The 20,848-nt window shown below is 37.9% G+C and overlaps 1 protein-coding gene across 6 annotated transcripts in view; it reads left to right on the top strand.

Annotated features, from left to right (window-relative positions):
- The window catches only part of ADGRL4 (adhesion G protein-coupled receptor L4), a 110,341-nt gene that overhangs the window by 75,872 nt on the left and 13,621 nt on the right, over window positions 1-20,848 (top strand). For all 6 annotated transcript variants that reach the window (XM_075936329.1, XM_075936330.1, XM_075936331.1 and 3 more), the window contains 8 exons: window positions 1,009-1,188; window positions 1,276-1,459; window positions 4,604-4,720; window positions 6,620-6,813; window positions 9,573-9,743; window positions 11,287-11,490; window positions 13,450-13,670; window positions 13,786-13,852. In XM_075936329.1, coding sequence (XP_075792444.1) covers window positions 1,009-1,188; window positions 1,276-1,459; window positions 4,604-4,720; window positions 6,620-6,813; window positions 9,573-9,743; window positions 11,287-11,490; window positions 13,450-13,670; window positions 13,786-13,852 — 1,338 coding nt within the window. The remainder of the gene's footprint in view (window positions 1-1,008; window positions 1,189-1,275; window positions 1,460-4,603; window positions 4,721-6,619; window positions 6,814-9,572; window positions 9,744-11,286; window positions 11,491-13,449; window positions 13,671-13,785; window positions 13,853-20,848) is intronic.

Below are 20,848 nucleotides of genomic sequence, written 5' to 3'. Positions count from 1 at the left end.
AAAGCTGAATGACTGCCTGTTTTTAAACTTATATTTAAACTATAGTTGTGTTAAAACCTTGAATTTATATTTTGAAGGAAAAGGAAAGCTTCAAATTTGAGCTGATGGTTCGGAACCTACCCTTAGCATAGTTTTGATTCTGAATTATATCAAAAATGGAAAGAGACCTGTTTTCATGAGAGCACAATCTCATGGGATATTCATCTTTGGAGATCACAGGAAACTCACCAGATTGGCTGATCTCATTGCACTTCTACTATTTAGGGATGAAATCTCATTGAATTTTAATGCCAGAAAATCTGAAACTCTGCTCTGATTCACCCAGGACATTGAATCTGAACCCGAGCTTGCACCTAATAGAGATCCAGATCTCATTCTCTGCTGATTACTAATGTAAACATTTTTCTACGAACATTTCCATGTAATTATTTTATATTAATATTTTCAGTAGGGAAGCAATTTAATAATTTCCAACCCATAGCTGTGAGGTTTTAGTATGCAATAGAATGTTCGTAATCTGTATGCTTTATTGTCTGCTTTTTTAAAAAAACTGGCCATCTGTTTCCACCTTTTAATGAAGATTTAACAGAAAAGGATCTAGGTGAGAGCCATATTACTTGCCATATTACTAGGACTTAATTATATTTACAAAATATGCTGCAGAATATTTTCTGGTACATTATGGAACATTATGCTAAATAAAACTGAGTTGTACTGGTCAAAATAAATTAAGAAGATATGCTGGTTATGTATTCTCCTTTTATGATGTCTATCCACCTGGTGAAATTCTGGCATGCCCACTCAATTGGAGTAGCTCCATAAGTATACCATTGACCTGCTGTGCTCTTATTTGTGTGTAGAAGCTGGCCCTTATTCACTAATTCACAGAAATATGTTTCCTCATATTTGTGCAATTCTGTCATATTCCCAAAAAGCCAGCATCTGTGGCTTTGCTGGTTGAATTGCCAGTGGACTCTCCTAAATATACTGATTTCCTGTTTCTTTCAGATTAGGACTATAAAAGAACCCTTGGCTTTCCTGCAAGAAATCAGGAGGAACTCTTCAGGACAACTTTCACCTGTAGATATGATTTCATATATAGAAGCATTATCTGTATCTTACCCATCTCTAAGTACCACCAATAACACAATTTCTGACAAGGAAGCACTTACTAATGTGACAATTAATGTAAGTGGCATGAGCCTTACTGTTGCATTTTTTTCTTTTATTAATAGCATAAGGCTTTGGTGCTTAAAAATATTTTTATACTGACAGGTGTTTGTTAACACCGTGAGCAATTTTGTTCAAAAGGATAAAATTACACTTTGGGAAGCCCTCCCTACAGAAATCAGAAGAACAAGTATCACTAAATTGATGCATGCTGCAGAACAGGCAACGCTGCTCATGTCACAGAACTTCAAAAAGACAACACAGCTAGATGTTAATGCAAGTGAAATGGGTAAGAAAAAGAAAATGAATGTAAGTGATACTTTAGATGTCAATTACAATGTGAAGTTTTTTCAGTATAAATTATTGAGCTTAGTCGTAGTGTTAAATGAAACCCACTGATTTTGGTATGTATAAGTTTTGCTTTAAAAAAAGCAGCCAACCAATGTCTACAGTTTTTGGGACAGACACACTGCTGATGTAAATCAGCTAGCTGTAGTGACTTCACTCAGGGTAAGCCACTGTGCACAAGCTCAGGATTTAGCTTGGCTCCTAGAGGGATGATTCAGCAGGTTATGCTTTCAGCTCTGAACGTGTCCCAGTTCAACCTTCACTAATGACCAAAGAGTCAGGCATCACACTGCCTTCAGCAAATCATTGTGCTTTGGAACAGATTATAAAAAACACCAATGGAACGAAAATCAGAGCTGCTAACAGAACTCTATGCTCCACGTTTTGTTTTATTTTCGATTCCCTAAAAGCAATGTAAGCAAACTTTTAACTAGTCTGTGCCTCAAAGGCCCAGCCCTGTGTTGGGGATGGCACAATAATGGGGGCCAACAGAATTGTCCAGCTCCTAGGCCATATGCGGGGGGAGCTCTGCATTCCTAAAAGAGGCAGGGTCTCAAGTGGAAGGGGCATGCCCAGAAAGGTGGGGTGGGGACAGCCAGCCCTCAGTTACTCCCAGACCGCACCCCCTCCGCGAGCCCTGAGCACCACTCAGACTGCACTGCCCAGGGCCCCGATGGTGATTTAAAGGGTAGTGGGCTTCATAGCTGCAACTATGAATCATTTGTTCCTAGAGTAGTTTCCTCCTCTGCCCCCATCAGTGGTCCTGGGCGCAGCTATCCAGGAATGCTCAGATAAGGATATCATGGAAGTTCCAATTTGGCTCTCATGGCTTCTTTCATAAGAACATAACGTAATAACATAAGAACAGTCATACTGGGTCAGATCAAAGGTCCATCTAGCCTAATATCCTGTCTTTCAGCAGTGGCCAATGCCAGATGCCCCAGAGACAGTGAATAGAACTGGTAATCATCAAGTTATCCCTCTTCCGTCATCCCTTGCCAGCCTTTGACAAACAGAGGCTAGGGACACAATTCCTACCCATCCTGACTAGTTTTGTTTCCTCCATACATAAGCTGCTTCTCTTCTGTACTATTGTCTTAGGAAGACAGAAATGCTACACCTAGACTGCAGGCTCCTTTCAGAAAAAGCTTTTCCAGAAGACATCTTCTGAAAAAACTTCTGTTGAGAGCATCTACACAGCAAAAGCACAACAAAAAAGCGATCTGCTTTTTCAAAAGATAGCGTCCAATCAATGTGGATGCTATCTTACATTTCAGTTGTGATTACTGTGGACAGAGTGGCCACCAGGGCACCAGTTCTTTTTCCTGGAGGCCTCTTCTTTCAAAAAAACACTCTCTTCCGCATCCACACACACCTTTTTCCAAAAAAGCTTTTTCAGAGAAAGGATTCTTCTTCATAGAAAGAGGTTTACCGCTGTCGGAAAAACCCCTCTGTTCTTTCAACTTTCTGTCGAAAGAACACAATAGTAATATTTGCAGTGTAGACATACCCTAAAAGTGGGATTTTCAAAAGTTCTCAGCTTTGGCCTGTTTACTCTCACTGAAGTCATCCAGTGGTTCTATAGACGTCAGTGAGAACAGAGTAATTCTGGTACTGAGCACTTTTGAGACTCCTTTCCTCAAACTAAACTGTTTCCCTTTCTTGGTTGTGACCTGCCATCCTGCTTTCCTTCTTCCAGAGTAAGTCAAATGTCCTCTGATTGACCCTGCAGTAAAATCCAGTATTACCTCCTCTGGTCACATCAATTTCCCACTTTACAGATAGCCCCCCAAAATGCACCATGATGCTAAAAAAAAAAGCCTCCCTCAGTTCCTAAGGAAGAACATATCCGTCCTTCATTTCAGGGAGATTAGCTGTTGTGAGATGAAGTGAAGGAGAGATTTCACACACAGTGGTTCTTCCTGTTTCATAAGTCAGGGAGCCTGTTGCATTTGTAATCTGTAATGCAGATGGACTCATTTGTGTGGGTTTACACTAGTTGTGTGAGTGCTTTACTTGGCTACACCGTAAAGAGAGCAGATGCTAATGCAAGGACCTAATGGAGAGGCTTGAAAAGTTCAGTCATTTTCTGGCAAAGTTTTGTTTGAGAATCTGAACTTATGGGCTCTTAGTCAAATTGAACCCAAGCTCTAAACATTTTTAAGTTTTTTCCAGCACTCAGCACTATCAACATCTTACCCACAATGCCAATGTGTTTCCAACACACTTATCTTTGAGACAAGGTCCACAATGTTGTGTCATTCTTTATTGCATTGCAGGGTTCAGCTTCCTTAACTGCAGGCTACCCAAAACTTCAGCCATGAAGAACTATTTCTTAAGTACTGACAAACATTTTTCTGACAGCTGGTCTATTGAAGAGCTCATATTGTTTTGTGTGCTGCAGTATAAGCAATACAGATGGTCTAGTTTAGTGATTCTAACCCGTCAGTCAAGTTTTAGATTTTTTTTTCTTTAAGCCTGATTGACTTTTTCTCCCCGTTGTGTTTGATTGAAACTCTGAACTATAATGAACTGAGTCAAGAGCTCAATGTCCTCTAATGTAGTTTTTGTCCTGAGGGGTGATGATTGGTTTTGTTTTGTTTGTTGACAGCATACATCATTACATCATGGTGCAATGTGCATTTTGTACCATGGACTGATAACTGTGAGATATCCACTTTTCAAATGTTATTATTTAATGGAGGATTTTATCCTTTGCTTTTTATAATTGTGATTTGTGGTCCCTTTCAGAAATGAATTTTTAATAAAGCAATAGCTCTTCCTAAAGTAACCTACATTATTCTTCCCAGTGCCTAATTTAATGCAAAGTAAATAAAAGAACATATTTTTCATGGAAAGAATAAAAGGTATGAGAGAAAAAATGCATGCATTAGAATAACAAAGTCTAGAGGTTTAAAGCAAACATGTACCATATTAATAGCATTTCTCCTTGAAATATTTGGCACAATAGTGTATTTTTAAAATTCACAATAATTATGCAATCCAATGTCACATTTATTAACCTAACTGTAAATTATGTTAGACTGTAATGGAAGTGATTTGCATAGTGTTTTTCTTTTTACAGCTCTCAAGGTTTTTGCTTTTGATTTATACCACATGAAACACATTCACCCTCATGCACACATGGAAGGAGATTATATAAAGATATCTCCAAAGAAAAAGGAAGCATCTAATTCTAATGGTAAGAAAAAGCCATTAAACAATAGCTTAGTTAAAGCAACATTCCTGGTAGCTAATCACTGGCAAAAATCAAATGCAATGTGTAGGTGTGACATTGATAGCAGTAGAAGACAGCATTTGTTGCACCATGTTGTCTAGCCCTCTGTTCTGTCTGTGTTGCAGATTCCACCATTGCTTCTGCTGGTGAAATGCACCACAGGAAAATTACGCATCTGATTTTTTGCCAGTTTTTATATAGCTACAGGCCACCATTAAAATTGTGTATGTTTTATTACAGTATGTTTTAAATGTACTAAAATACTAACGATCATACTAGATTGAAACACAACAGCTGTGTAATAGCATATATCACCACTGTATAACACTTTAGGACAGTCTGTAGAGAAAAAAAATGCCCTGCTAAAACAAAGTGGAGATTTTGGCAGGCGTAATATCTGGGGGAGATAGCATAATGCAGCAGTTCTCAAACTGTGGGTCAGGTCCCCAAAATGAGGTACAACCCCATTTTAATGGAGTTGCCAGGGCTAGCGTTAGACTCGCTGGGGTCTGGGACTGAAGTCGAAGTCCAAGGTCTTCAGCTCTGGGTGGTGGGGCTCAGGCTTCACCTTAAGCCTGGGATGCAGTGTTCTGGTTGTAGTAATTTTTGCAGTCAGAAGAGGGTCACAGCGTAAGAAAGTTTGAGAACCACGGGTGTGGGGTAATGAATAGTACACTATCTTCGGGGATTTAAAAAACCTGGATTCTAACTCTGGCTGAACCTTAGATCTACAGGGTGACCTGGGGCAAGTCGCTTCACAATTCTCCATGCCCCTGTCACTATTGTAGCTTGTCCATTTAATTTGTAAGCTCAGTGGGGCAGGGACTGTCTCTTAGGCTACATCTAGACTGCAGTGCTTTTCCAGGATACCTCTGGTATCCCGGAAAAGCAATGCACTTTTCCAAAAAAAATTTGGAAAAGTGTACGTGTTCTTTCACCATCCCTGGAAATCTTGTTTTACAAAGAAAGGATGGCTTGAAAGGGCAGGTTTTTCAGAAATTTGGCGCCGTGTAGATGTGCCAAATTTTGGAAAAGCCTCTTTCAAAAGAAAAGTAGAAAAAGATACACAAACCGCAGTTTGCAATTTTCATATCTTTTCCCGACTTTTCTTTGTAGTCTAGACATAGTAAGGTTATGTGTTTGAACAGCACTTAGCATAATGGGGTTCTGATCTTAGTTGGGACCTTATGGTGTGTCTGAAATATGAATAGTAATGGGAAATTAGAATTTTGCAAGAACATCAGAACTAATGCCCCAAATCTGTTGCCCCAGCTCTTTTTCAGTTTTAACCTGTGTAGACAGCTAATCAAAAGCATGCTCCTAAACACCACAAAAGGGCATGGTATCAACACTGACTCAAGAGGAAGCATCCTATGTATTGCTGTGGGTTTCTGCTCTGTTTTGTTTTGCTTCATGTCTCCTATCCAGTTACAGACTGGGCATGAAATTCTGGGTGCAATAAAATCAATGGCCAGACTCCTGTTGATTTAAAAATGCGGCCAGGATTTCATCAGTGGTATTAGCCTTGTTTATCTTACAAGATCTGACACCTGACCAGCAGCTGGAAGTAATATTGCTGCAAGTGTGCACAGCTTTAGAAAAAATGTGCATCTATCCTATTAGAACATCCAGTATATACACACATTTTTAATTCCAATGGACATTACATTGTTTTAAATAAGGCTATATTTCATGGTCTCTAAAACATTTTTATAAGTATTCCATAAAGTTTCCATCTGTTTTGCATATTTTATGCAAGAGCAGTAATAATGTCTATTGTTTATTGTTTCCTTAATGTCTTCAATTTTGTTCTACTATAAAAAAAACCCACAAACTACTAACCACAGTCTGTTTGATTGATAGGCACTGTTGCAGTTGTGTTTCTGCGGTATAGCAATATTGGTTCTTTGCTTTCATCATCTAACAACTCTTCATCGAAAGATAGTTCAGAGCCAAAAGAGACAGTAAGCTCATCAGTTATTGCTGTTGCAATTAATTCAAATCCACCTACACTCTTCGAGCTTGAGAAAATAACATTTACTTTAAAGTACATCAAGGTAAGATTTTTTTTAATCAACATCTGAAGTACTGAAGAAAAAAACAGTACTGTAATTATTTTATGTGATATGACTGTATCTGCAGGGGTATGTTGGCTACCATAGAAGAATGTTACTAGAATATGTCAATAGTTAAAACTAAATAGTCAGTGGACTGTAATGATGGGCAAAAAGTTATGAGTGTGATCACAGAAGTTTTCAGGCTTCTGACCTTTCCGTACTTCGAATAATCTCTCCAACAGTTTATCAGATGATATTAGAGCTATATCCATAAAAGGGAAATGCTTCAAATCAGACAACATCAGATTTGCATAGGAGAACTGAATGCAGAACTACAGTATAGCTTTCTTTGGCTGTAAGGGTACATATTTTCCTTTTGAAGGTGAGAAATGTATTTCTCAACTGATACGCTTTTTTGGGGGGGAAGAGGCCAGTGGAGCAGTACAGTATTTGGATGAACTAACTGTTGTCATTGGAGTTTCAGATTTGGTACATATATCATGTTAAATGAGTTTAGTCTTTGGGACTTGCATGCCAAATCCATTCCACAATAAGAACATAAGAACAGCCATACTGGATCAGACCAAAGGTCCATCTAGCTCAGTATCCTGTTCTTTGACAATGGTCAATGCCAGGTGCCCCACGGAATGAACAGAACAGATAATCATCAAGTGATCCATTCCCTGATGCTCTTCCCAACTTCTGGCGGACAAGGTATGGACGCCATCCTTACCCATCCCAGTTAATAGCCATCGATGGAGCTATTTTCCATGAATGTATCAAATTCATTCCATACCACTGATCATTTTTGTTGCCTTTGTATGAACCTTTTTCAATTTCAATATATATTTTTTAGATGAGGCAACCATGTCTGCACATAGTATTCAAGATGTGGATGTACCGTGGATTTATCTAAAAGCAGTATGATATTTTCTATCTTATTATATAACTCTTCTTAATGATTTCCAGCATTCTGTTCATTTTTTTGATTGCCACTACATACTGAGTGGATGTTTTCAGAGAACTATCCACAATGACTGCAAGATCTCTCTCTTGACTGGTAACAGCTAATTTAGATCCCATTATTTTATATGTGTAGTTGGGATTATTTTTTCCAATGTGCATTACTTTGCATTTATCAAAATGAAATCTCATGTGCCATTTTGGTGCCCGGTTACCCAGTTTTGAGAGATCCTTCTGTAGCTCTTCACAGTTTGCCTGGGACTTAACTATCTTGAATACTTTTGTATTATCTGCAAATCTTGCTAGCTCAGTTTGCCCCTTTTCCAGATCAGTTGTGACTATGTGGAGTAGGACTGGTCCCAGAACAGGCCATTGGGGGACACCACTTTTTACCTGTGTCCATTTTGAGAACTTACTAGTTATAGCTACCATTTGCTTCCTATCTTTTAACTTCTTATCAGTTACTGGTCCATGACAAGACCTTCTCTCTCATCCCATGGCACCTTACTTTGGTTAAGAGCCTTCAGTGAGGACCTTGTCAAAGAATTCTAGTAGACTGGTGAGGCATGATTTTTCTTTACATATTGACATTTCCACAACATATTATGTTCATCTATATGTCTGACAATATTGTTCTTTACTATAGTTTTAACTAGTTTACCTGCTAACTTAGTCTTACCAACCTGTAATTTCTAGGATCGCCTCTAGAGCCCTTTTTAAAAACTGTCATGAAATAAGTTATATTCCAGTTATTTATTGGGTGAGAAGCAGATTTAAATGATTGTGTGCAAACAACAGTTAGTAGTTGTGCAATTTCACATTTCAGTTCATTCAAAACTCTTGGGTGAATAACATCTGGTCCTAGGGACTTATTACTGTTTAATTTGTTATAAACCCTCCTTTAATGACACCTCAATCTGGCGCAGTTCCTCAGATTTATCACCTAAAAAAGAATGGCTCAAGTTTAGAAATTTCCTTCACATCCTCAGCTGTGAAGACTGATGCAAAGAATTCAATACAAATAATAATAATAATAATAGTGGTCATGGCAATTGCCAGCATCATATTGAATGTCAGTGCTCTGATGTTGAACCAGAAATGGCCTTAACTGCCCACTAATTCCTGGCTCCCTCCTCTTTCCAATGATCTTCTGGCTGGATTTATGAAATGCATAGGACAAATTTGTTTTCTCCTCATTATGTGACTGTTGCAGCACAAGGTAATTTGAGTTGTGAGCTGATCTTAAAGTCCTTCTCTAGTTCATATAACGTGTAGATTGAGGCATCTCTGGTTGCTTTACACATGCCAATGTACTCGGGGTGACAACAGAAAAAACCCATGCTGCAAAAATGAAAAGGTCATTGTACTGGGTAGCACAGGAGCAGCAATGTATCTGTAATGTTGGTAATTGTTCCATTTTAATAGGTGCATGTACCACATACAAGAGTCTGACACTTTTGTAAATACCAGGAAAGTTTGTTAATTATTTGGTCTGCTGTTAACTAGGTGGATGGAATATTTCAATCTTGAAATTAAATCTATTTTTTTAATTGCATGGGATAGGCTGTGCAGTGTTTTTTGTTTGTTTCTGTGTTTTGTTTTCTGTTCTGAAGGTTTGGGTTTTGGATTGGGGGGGGAGGGTTATGTCTTTTTTTCTTTTGTTTTTGTTTTTCTTCCTGAATCTTCCTTCAGTAAAATACAGTTTTAATGAATTGTTCTGGCTAATGTAACAAGAGTCTCTTGATGGAAAATTTCCTGCCTTTCACCATCAGCAAAACATCTTATTTCTCTTCCAGACTGCAGATAAGGATATTAAATGTGCATTTTGGAACTACTCAACAGACACAATGAATGGGAACTGGTCTACAGAAGGCTGTGAGCTGACGCATTCTAACACTACTCATACCTCATGCAAATGTAATCATCTGACTCATTTTGCTGTTTTGATGTCTTCAGGCGGCTCTGTTGTAAGTGCTATTTTTCACTTAGTGTTTTACCAGATACTTACATCCTCATTTAATGTTGTTGTTTTTTTCAATGCTACTAATATACTTCTCCCCACACACACTTGGTTCCAGCTCTCTTTTTTTTTTTTTCTTCATTCAGCAAACACACAATTTATCATGAACAGGACAAACACATTTCCTCTCTTTTCTGTCTGAGTTTCTTTTTTGTCCATTTTGTGATATGACGGGATAGCGATGCAGCAAAGAATTTTGCTCCAAACCTACAGCCTGTTCTTTTATTATTATTATTTTAAAACCCACTTCAAGGCTACAATGGGATTTAACTGCTATCTGAAGTGGTCAGCAACCATGTGGCCTGGGATTTTTCTCACGATGTTTTTTGTCATGTGTATGTCTTACCATCTGGAATGTCTCCTTTAAATGTATTCCCTGAGTTGCAGATTGAATTGTCTGAAAATTGTATAGAAAGATCCAGACAGGACTGAGTTCATGAATGCATGAGCATTAAAACAGGGACCCTCATAATTATCACAGAATTGTGAAAATGACTCTTCACTTTGTACCCCACTTACATTAAAAGAACCCTCAATTTTTTTGGAATCCATATAGGACACACAGGAGCCTAGGTTTTAGCCTGAGGAGGCAGCTTTCTAGGCACCAGAATTGGCAATAAGAAGAGCATTAGCATGAGTACTTTGTGCTAAGACAATTTTTCCATACAGTGCACTTCATATGATGGAGGGTGCTTCGTAGCTGCCAAAAGGCTTCTTAAGTCCGTTCAAATTTAAGACTTTTGAGATGTCTTTATGGAGTTTTTTTTTTTAAGTGGATAATCTCTAGGCTTGTATTTAGCATTCATGCTTAGGTAGACTTTATGGCCAGGCACAGCCTGCCCTTATGCAGTCACGTATTTCAGAGGTTCTTTTTGCTGAATACCAAGTAACCAATGGAACTGTCCTTCACAGAAAGTTTGTGCACATAATCATTTAAAATAGCCCATGATATCTTAGACCATTTCCATGCTATGTATCTGGAACTAACATATGTTTTAAGCAATTCTGATTTCTAAGTCTTTCATTGCTCATGTTTAAATTGAAGTGATACCCTTATGCTATATAGGCAAATATGAATAAGACACCAATGTGGTAATGTTTTCATGTCACGTCATGTCATGGTCAATATATTTGTCATTTAGTAATAGATCAGATTTTTAAAGTCATATTAGCAAATAGCAATGCTAGATCATTTTTAAAAGCCATGTTAGCACATACCAATGCTAAAATATTACACAAAGAAATAACACATCACTGGTGTTAAGAACATTGAAATATGTATTTTACTGTTGGTTTCCCTTAATATTATATCTGCCTCACAAAAAACAATACTTTTGAAATTATCAGAAGCATGCATTTGCACTGCAACCCTACAAACAGTTTTGATGTATGTTTTGCGAAAAGGTAAAAGGAACTATGTTACAGAATGAAGGTTTTTTGATAAGGTACAGAGTTATTCTCTTAACTATTATATTATAATTTTCCCCCAGGGCGTTACAAATTATAACATTCTTACAAGAATCACTCAACTAGGAATAATTATTTCATTGATTTGCCTCTCTATGTGCATTTTTACCTTCTGGTTCTTCAGTGAAATTCAAAGCACTAGAACAACAATTCACAAAAATCTCTGCTGCAGCCTTTTCCTGGCAGAACTTATCTTTCTTGTTGGAATTAATATGAACAATAATAAGGTGCGTAACCTTTGTCACTCCTTGATTTTTACATTTGCAAAGTAAATATACAGTATAAAGTACCATTTTCCATATAGCATGCAGCATTTTCTGATGTTAATATGAATGTTCTAGTGCTATTGACTTCCTACTCCCCACAGTACTTAAAGTGAATACAAAGTGTTTTTTCTGTGCATTCTTTAGTTAAAGAAATGGTGCCACATTCTCAGCTGGTGTAAATGGATAGAACTCCATTGAATTTAATGGTGCTTTGCTAGTTTACACTATCTGAGAACTTGGCCTCAACGTGTTTGGTATTTTAACTATTTTACAACTCTAATGTTTTAACATTTAACAGTCTCATCAACTAAGCATTTAAGTGTTGTTCAAAGCAAATGCTGATGAATCAATGAATGGCAATGTTCCCTCAGAATCATTCCTAAAGTCCCAGCCTTATGTTAAGGACACTGCACTGTTAGAGGTGCCAGCTATCAAATAAAATCTAAACGTGACCTTTCGCTGTCACTTAAGACCTCACAACACTGTTCCAGAAATGAAAGGATGTTGACCTTTCCTGGAAGATTGTAGTTCTGCTACATATAGTCTGTATATCTAAATTATCCTGTGGAGTCAAGTGAATGTGGTATTCCACAACTCCTGCCTTAATTTTTTGGTTGTGTACCAAACCAGAGGTAGATGAGTCTCGATAGAAAGAGGGTGATGCAGTAATCCCATTCTAATCTATGTAGGTGACATAAAAAACCCTCTTTAGCATCTTGAAATTTTCAGCTGTACATGATTTTTAATTAGTCCGAAATAACTTTAATAATGGACAATATCTTAAAAAAGCATCTTCCCTTTTCTCAAGTATTGCAGAACGGTATTTTAAATTGATTGAAAAATATCATTTGAAACTGCTGCACAAGCTCTACAGTATTGATTGACTAAAGAGAGTGATTTTACAAGAATTATTTACAAAAAGAATGCCCATACATTTTAAAATAGAACTTTAAATTACGATTTGCCAGGCAATTTAATTTTGGTATCTAAAGAAATGCATCTTGACAAATTCAACACAACATCTAGACTAGTCAGCTCTGATTGGAGGTTGAATATCTATTTATAGATGTGCCAAATAACATATCCCTTTCTTTCTTAGGAGAGTGGGCTCTTGAATTTATTCACTAGGGTCTTTGCAATCTGCTTAGACCTGAGCCATCTCTCTAGACTGACTTTTTCTTCACTTGCTGTCTCCTTAATGTTACACCATTAGTGGCACCCAACTTTTGTCACCACTTAAAGTATTGAGATAACTGCAGAATGCCCATACACTTTAAAATAGAACTTTAAATGATGATTTGCCAGGCAATTTAATTTTGGTATCTAAAGAAATGCATCTTGACTAATTCAGCACAACATCTAGACTAGTCATCTCTAATTGGAGGTTGAATGTCCATTTATAGATGTGAGGTTGTGAGAAGCGACACACAGACATAGCCACAGCTTGATTTTAAAAAGTTAGATACATTTTCTTTATTTTACAAAAGCAGCAAGGAGTCCAGGGGCACCTTATAGACTAACCGAAGTGTTGGAGCACAGGTTTCGTGGGCAAAGACCCACTTCATCAGATGCATGACAAGTATAATTGACATGCATCTGACGAAGCGGGTCTTTGCCCATGAAACCTATGCTCCAACACTTCGGTTAGTCTATAAGGTGCCACAGGACTCCTCGCCGCTTTTGCAGATTCAGACTAACACAGCTACCCCTCTCTTTCTTTATTTTAGTTTGTTATAGAACAATAATGAAGAGATTTAGTTTTGTGTTTAGGTCAACAGCCCGAGTCCTGATTAAATTTGGATTGTGAGAATATCCATTTTGCATAATTATTAATTAACAGAGCCACAGGTCATATACTGCAATAGTAATACATTAATGAATCACTATTTATGACTTTGCTTTCTCTGGTTGACTTTCTAGCTCTTCTGTTCAATCACTGCTGGATTGCTCCATTATTTCCTTTTAGCTGCCTTCGCATGGATGTGCATTGAAGGCATACACCTATACCTTATAGTTGTAGGAGTCATCTACAACAAGGGCTTCTTACACAAGAACTTCTATATCTTTGGTTATGTGAGTCCAGCAGTCGTGGTTGGAATTTCTGCAGCACTGGGATATAAATATTACGGAACTACGGAAGTGTAAGTTGCTGTTTTTCATGTCTGTTTCAATGGGTAATATGGTGTAAGAATGCTAAGAAAGTGTGTGTAAGAGTTGGGCACATTTTCAAGAGATCCTGTGCTGTTTACTTTTCAGATGTTGGCTCAGCACAAAGAATAACTTTATATGGAGTTTTATAGGACCAGCATGTCTAATAATTCTTGTAAGTATAATTGTTCTTTTTTATTATTGTGAATAAAACTGATAATAAAAGGTGTTTAATAATCACTAAATTATTGACAGTCTTTTTGTGAGTAACTATAGGGCAGGACTGACTATTTTAGACTCAATAATATAGTTTCTAAATTATTTCTAAATGCTTTGCTGGCCTGGAAAACAAATGTTTGATTAACAAAACTTACAGATCATGACTTTTCTTTTCTTTTCTTTTCTTTTAACCTGATATTTTGAAGAATTCTGTGCAGCATTTTTAGTTTGTAAGAAGCAAGAGCTTCACATGTCAGTGGTATCTCAGCAAGGCTCAGCAGGAGGTGTATACAGACACTGCTCCAACAGACAGATAATCTAGTATTTGAAATGTCGCGTTACTTAATCTTTTATCAGTGACGGGTCATCTTAGAAGATTAGACTGTCATCTTTATGGTTTTATCATTCCTATGTACCCTGTCATCATAAAAGCTATTTTAAACTAAATTGCGACATCAAAGACAAGAACCCTCTATTTCACGTGGGCAGACAAGTCAAGTATTGATAGCCCTATTTCAGATGGGAAGAGGGCCTTTTTAATTCTTATTGGAAATGGTTTCAAACCTGCAAATTTGGCAGGTATTATATGTTCCATTCTAAATAAGACATCTTTCGGTGCTTCAAGAACATTTCTAAGTGCTGTAAAGTTTAACAAACCATTTCATCTGTAATCGGGCACCACTGTGTGTGAGAAGATTGACAGTGATCAGGCAATAATAGGAGCTCTAAGAAGGAGAAGGTATAGCAGAAGCCTTGCGGCCTCTATGGTCAGTTCAGTTACAATCTTCAACTATTTTTTATGTGTGGGGTGATAAATGTGTGGATTTTTTAAAAGAGTACGTGACAATGCACAATGTGAGTAGAGTGAAGTAAAAATAGTTCAAGCACATGGCTATACACATGAAAATATTAACCTCTTTCATGCTGAATAATGTACCAGATATATTTTGGCCCAATTCTTCTTGCATTATGTGTGTATCCAAAATTCCCTCTGAAGTCAGGGAACCAAATCTTGGGCTCTGTCATGCTAGCTGTGGATTGCTCCCCTACAGCTCAACCAGATACAGAACAGTGCCCTCAGTGCAATGTAGTACCTACTCACCCATTCCTCCCAAGCCTAGCATAGAAGCCATAGGCAAATTTCAAGCCAATCTAACATCTACATGGGGAACTTTTGATACGGTTTCCCACAATATTCTTGCCAGCAAGTTAAGGGAGTATGGATTGGATAAATGGACTGTAAGATGGATAGAAAGCTGGCTAGAATGTTGGGTCCAACGGGTAGTGATCAACGGCTCAATGTCAGGTTGGCGGTCGATTTCTAGTGGAGTGCCCCAAGGATCGGTTCTACAACCGGTTTTGTTAAATATTTTTTTTTAATGACTTGGATGAGGGGATGGATTGTACCCTCAGCAAGTTTGCAGATGACACTAGGGTAGGGGGAGAGGTACATACTCTGGAGGGCAGGGGTAGGATACAGAGTGACCTAGACAGATTAGAGGATTGGTCCAACAGAAATCTATGAGGTTCAACAAGGATAAGTGCGGAGGTTTAAATCTATGAGGTTCAACAAGGAGTCCTGTACTTGGGATGGAGGAATCCCAAGTATTGTTACAGGCTGGGGATCGACTGACTAAGTAGCAGTTCAGCAGAAAAGGACCTGGGGATTACAGTGGATGAGAAGCTGGATATGAGTCAACAGTGTGCCCTTATAGCCAAGAAGGCAAACGGCATATTAGGTTGCATTAGGAGGAGCATTGCCAGCAGATCTAGAGAAGTGATTATTCCCCTTTATTTGGCTCTGGTGAGGCCACATCTGGAGATTTATGTCCAGTTCTGGGCCCTCCACTATAGAAAGGATGTGGACGCATTGGAGAGGGTACAGCGGAGGGCAACCAAAATTATTAGGGGGATGGAGCACATGACATTTGAGGAGAGACTAAAGGATTTGGGTTTGTTTAGTCTGCAGAAGAGAAGAGTAAGGGGGGATTTGATAGCAGCCTTCAGCTTCCTGAACAGAGGTTCCAAAAAGGATGGAGAAAGGCTGTTCACAGTAGTGATGGATGGCAGAACAAGGAGCAATGGCCTCAAGTTACAGTGGGGAAGGTCTATGTTGGATATTAAGAAAACTATTTCACTAGGAGGGTGGTAAAGTACTGGCATAGGTAACCTAGGAAGGTGGTGGAATCTCCATCCTTAGAGGTTTTTAAGTCTCAGTTTGACGACAGCCCTGGGTGGGTTGATTTAGTTGGGATTGGTCCTGCCTTGGGCAGGGGGCTGGACTTGATGACGTCCTGAGGTCTCTTCCAGCTCTAAGATTCTATGATTCTAACTAGACCAGTGGAAAGTAACTCTAGGATCAAAGTAGTGCAAAAGTATATTTTGCAGGAGCCAAGTTGTCAGAGCTGAAAGGAGGTAGGACTAACAGTGAAGACTCAGTATTCTCCTCTATTCTATGGCCTCACAGACTTAGGATGCCATTTCTTCTGCCTGCTTTATGGACTATACCTTTCCTATGAGGGAAACTTACAAGGTTTACATTTCCTTGTTCTTTCCATCCCCATGATTCATATCTCTAAGGGAGGGTAACCAATTTTTATTTTTATCAATTTCTTGGCAGTGCTATGTTTTACATTAATTCACTGTTAATATCGAGAAACTCTATAAAATTATGGGCTCCAAATATAAGAACTGTCACAATATAGCTATATGAGTTTCAATTCTCAGGTCCAACTGAGTTATATCTGGTGCAGGACCCAAGAGGAAAAGATGCAAAGATAATTTGACCCAACTTTTGACCATAACCTCAGATATGGAGCTAGCTCAGCCCTTGGCATAAGTTAGAGTAACATTGAAACTGCTCTAATATATGTCTAGTTGCCTGTGATCCCAGAAGCAGTCCCGTCATCCAGTAGTAGGTAGAATACATTAAATATAATAACCTGATCACAGCGCACCCTGCACCAAGAAGAACATTGGGTGAGATTGGGATGGTTTATACCCATGATGTCAGTGGTAGGTACACCACCAAGTAATTTCCCTCTGCAGGAGGAAACTACTCTGAATAGTTCCCTACACTTTCCTTCTGTCACAGATCAGGAAAACAGGCCAATAATTCTTTTGTTATGATTGCTTATGCAATGAACATGCTTTCTGAAACTGTTTATTTTAACAATATTCTTACACATTGATTATTATCTGTTAATGACGATGTGTGCACACTCTAATAAATCCTCAAGGAAATTTTCCACATTCACAGCGGATTGTTTTGCTGCTATAAATTCAGATAATTTTTGATTGGGTTTTAACTAAAATTAAAAAGTGAAATACCCTGGAAGGTGTTCAAAATACTTCATGGGATTGGCTCATTTTCCAGCTCTGCTTTGAAACCAGGTAACTCTATCCAAGGAGAAAATAGAAAAAAGCTTATGTATTGCTTGATTTAGGAGATCAAGTCAGTACTAAGTTCTGTGGAATGGGTACTGATGGTATTATTTCTATTCTTCTTGTTCCTCCTTCCCAAGTACAGTGGTAAATGAAGGAAGTGTAATAAATGTATGCTATTTCCAAGGCAATGAGGATTTGGAAATACTTTTTTAATTAGTAAGACCTGTTTCTTTCCATAAGGCTTTCCAAGGTTGCTATTCCAAAGAAAGATTAATTAATTTAAAATCAGCAGAGAAATCTCAGGGAAAAAATACAAAACAATTAAGCACTTTGAAAAGGAAATGCTACTTCTGTTCTGAGATAAACAGATAGAACTACAGAGTCTTCAAATATAACTATATATACTGGCAGCTTTCAAACCTGCATTTAATCCTGAGCCTAACTAACCAATGGCAGGGACTTCACAGGCTTTTCCAAGCAAGCCTAAAGGGATTTGTACACCAGAGTTCAAATCTCTAATGAGCAGCTCACTGCAGCTCTAATTCTTACTCAGAAACATTACATTCTTAGTCAACAGGAAATCCTATGTACTGTACATGGTGCTTTCTGTTTTATGAATGGAGCCCTCAGAGATTTGTGGTTTGGGATTATAATGTAATATGCCTTTGAGACAACATGTAAATGATTAAGAACAGCACTAGTTCTGGGCTGATGGATTATCTACCTCTGGGTGCACTGTTTCAAACAGATCTTTGCTCTTTAAATCTACTGTAGTAATAACACAAGAAGCTCAGGTCTTTATCATAAAGAGTATTCTTCCCTGTTTGTTTAAATAGTAATACTACTGCCTAAGGTGCTTGCTTATTAATATTAAGATTCCATTAGAATCCTGATGTGTAACCAGTGGCATTATTGATCCTATCTAAGAATTATTATTGCTATGATTTATTAGATGCTGACTGTACATGAAAAGGAGGGGGTCAAAAGTTTGCTAGATTGAGTTATGGAAGAAAGGATATTTTAAACCTTTGTAAAGCAAGCTGGAAGCTGAAGATAATTTCCACAACTTCACATCTTACTTCCTCTTCCTAATACTTGTAGTCTTAAGAACTACAACCATTTTCTCTAAAACTGTGTCTTAGATTAGATAAAATCATACAATCTCAAAGAAATTTTGTTGTAATAACAATATAAACTTCTTAATATAAAAATGAATTTACATGCAGGGGAGAAAATATATAATACACACCCACAACTATATGGTTGAATGAGGCAAATACAAAAGTAAGCTCCAGTGATAAAAGGTATAAAAATGAGAGAAAATGTTCTAGTTTATTTAATGCAGTCTTGTAGATTTAATCTCTATGTCAAAGAGAGAATGTAAAATGGAAGCATGATTTGCACACAACATAGAGCATGGGGTGTTTTTGAATAAGACACAATATTAGCATAGGAGAAAGTCCACCTCTGTATGGAGATCTCATAGAGAGCCTCCCACACATTTGAAACTGCCCATTAAGAGGAAGAAAGGCCCCAGACAAAGCCGCCCCTTCCTGCCCTCCCCCCTGCAACTTCAGCCAACACACCAGTTATACCAATGTATCTCTATGTATTCTCTAAAACCACCTTAGGCAGTAGTATTACTATTTACCTTGTATGTACCTGGCATGCCAGAGCAAAGAACTGGATTCTGACAATATTATAAGCAATAGGGTTAACATATAGGTGTGCATTCCAGTTTAACAATGATATTTTTATCATAAGTATGTTAAATTACATTTACTCATCTAATCGTGTAGTCAATGGAATTTCCACTGACTACTCAATTAGTTGATAAGGTGGGAAATTGCAGAGCCATAGCAGGATTAGCTCCCGGCCCCAGGAGCTAATCCTGCTGAGTTGCTGCCTTTTAAATATAGTAAGAGCTGACTGCCTTTCACTACATTTAAAAAGCAGGGGCACAGCATCTGAGACCAAGAGTGAGTGGGGACAGTTGAGTCCCAGCTCACACCTGGTCCCCCGCTGCCTGCCCCACACAGGGCTGGGGGGGACCGGCTTTTAAGCCAACTTCCCTCAACATCAGCTCCTGCTCCCCTCCTGTGCTGCCTCTGATATAGGCAGCAAGGGAGCAGGGAGGGAGAAGTGACTAGTCAAGTAGTGTCTCAACTGCCTTGGCTTATTGAGTAGTCAACTATTCAACTAGTCACTTACATCCCTTCTTTATCAGTGCAATCATTACTATTTATAAGACCACCCGCTGTTGTCACAAAACACATACATGGAGCCTTGAAACCAGAAGAAATCCAAAACTGGACACTATAAAATGATCTCTCTTGACATTTCATCCAGACATTGCAATGTTGTATTGTAATGTGATTTCAGGGACACTGATGGGGTTGCCTAAGATTCAGGCTCTAATTTCTTGAAATAACTGGAAATTGTGGTGATTGCAACTACAGAAATGTCTTATAAAAGAATCCCTGCAATTTCTAGATTGTTCTTGTAAACTGGGTCTGGAAAATATAGGCTAAAATTACTTCCTGGGAAAGCAATCAGTAGTCCTTTGGCCTCTTAGCAACTAACAATTATATTGGATCATGAGCTTTTGTGGGTAAAACCCACTTCATCAGATGAGTTACTCTAATATTCTAATAATTGTGGTGATTGATTAACCATACAATTTTGAATTTCATGTGTATAAATGAATGGGTAAATGAATGAAATATACACATTGCAGTTGCACAACACAGAAGAGTGACACGTGAATGATGAAAGCAGGCTGCCAGTAGATTAATGTTTTTCATTAAGGGACTGCCTGCATATTCATTACAGCTGGTCAATTACTTTAAAGAAATATTCATCAGATAATTTATTTGATTAATTTTGCCATTATTTGTCAAATTATTTATTCCACAAAAATGGTAAGATGAACTAAATAGTGCTTTTCAACTGCTCTCATACTAACTCTGTGCATGTGAGGATGATTCAAGATTGGTAATATTGCTGTAATCAATGCAAAAGATGTTCTATACAAAACTATTACTGCATTGTTCTCAATGTACTAGCAACTTTTCCACACTTGGTGCTTTAATCTGGATTGTTCTGGCTGATCACATCTTTCATATTGAAAATAGGTTCAACAGAAAAAAGTATTTCTTTCTCTCAGATATCAGGCAAATTTGCCACTCTGCAACTCCAGTTTTATAATTTAACTCCTCTAAAATAAAATCAGTGAAGTTCCATTGGTTTAAAAATCAACACCTGGACTAATGGAATGGTGAATCAAGCCCAATGTCACTTCAGATTTTGATATGGGTGCTTAGATTATTATTTCTCTCCTTTAACTGTGAAGTTCATGGCCAGTATTCTTGATAGCCTACAATATGTTATTTAAAAGGTTCCTTGACCTCCAGCATCTGCCATAACAAACTTTGCTACCAGCTCACACTTCTCAGCTAATATTTATGGTCCTTAGAGTTTTAGCTTTCCTGGAGGTTAATGCATTCTGGTAAATACCTATTACATTTCTTACACAGATGTGTACTGTTTGGTCTCTAGTGTTTAG

This window comes from Pelodiscus sinensis, chromosome 9 (genome assembly GCF_049634645.1).
Source record: "Pelodiscus sinensis isolate JC-2024 chromosome 9, ASM4963464v1, whole genome shotgun sequence".
In the NCBI taxonomy this organism is placed as follows: Eukaryota; Metazoa; Chordata; order Testudines; family Trionychidae; genus Pelodiscus; species Pelodiscus sinensis.
The sequence above is the reverse complement of the archived record's forward strand: the minus strand, read 5'-3'. Positions and strand labels throughout refer to the sequence as shown.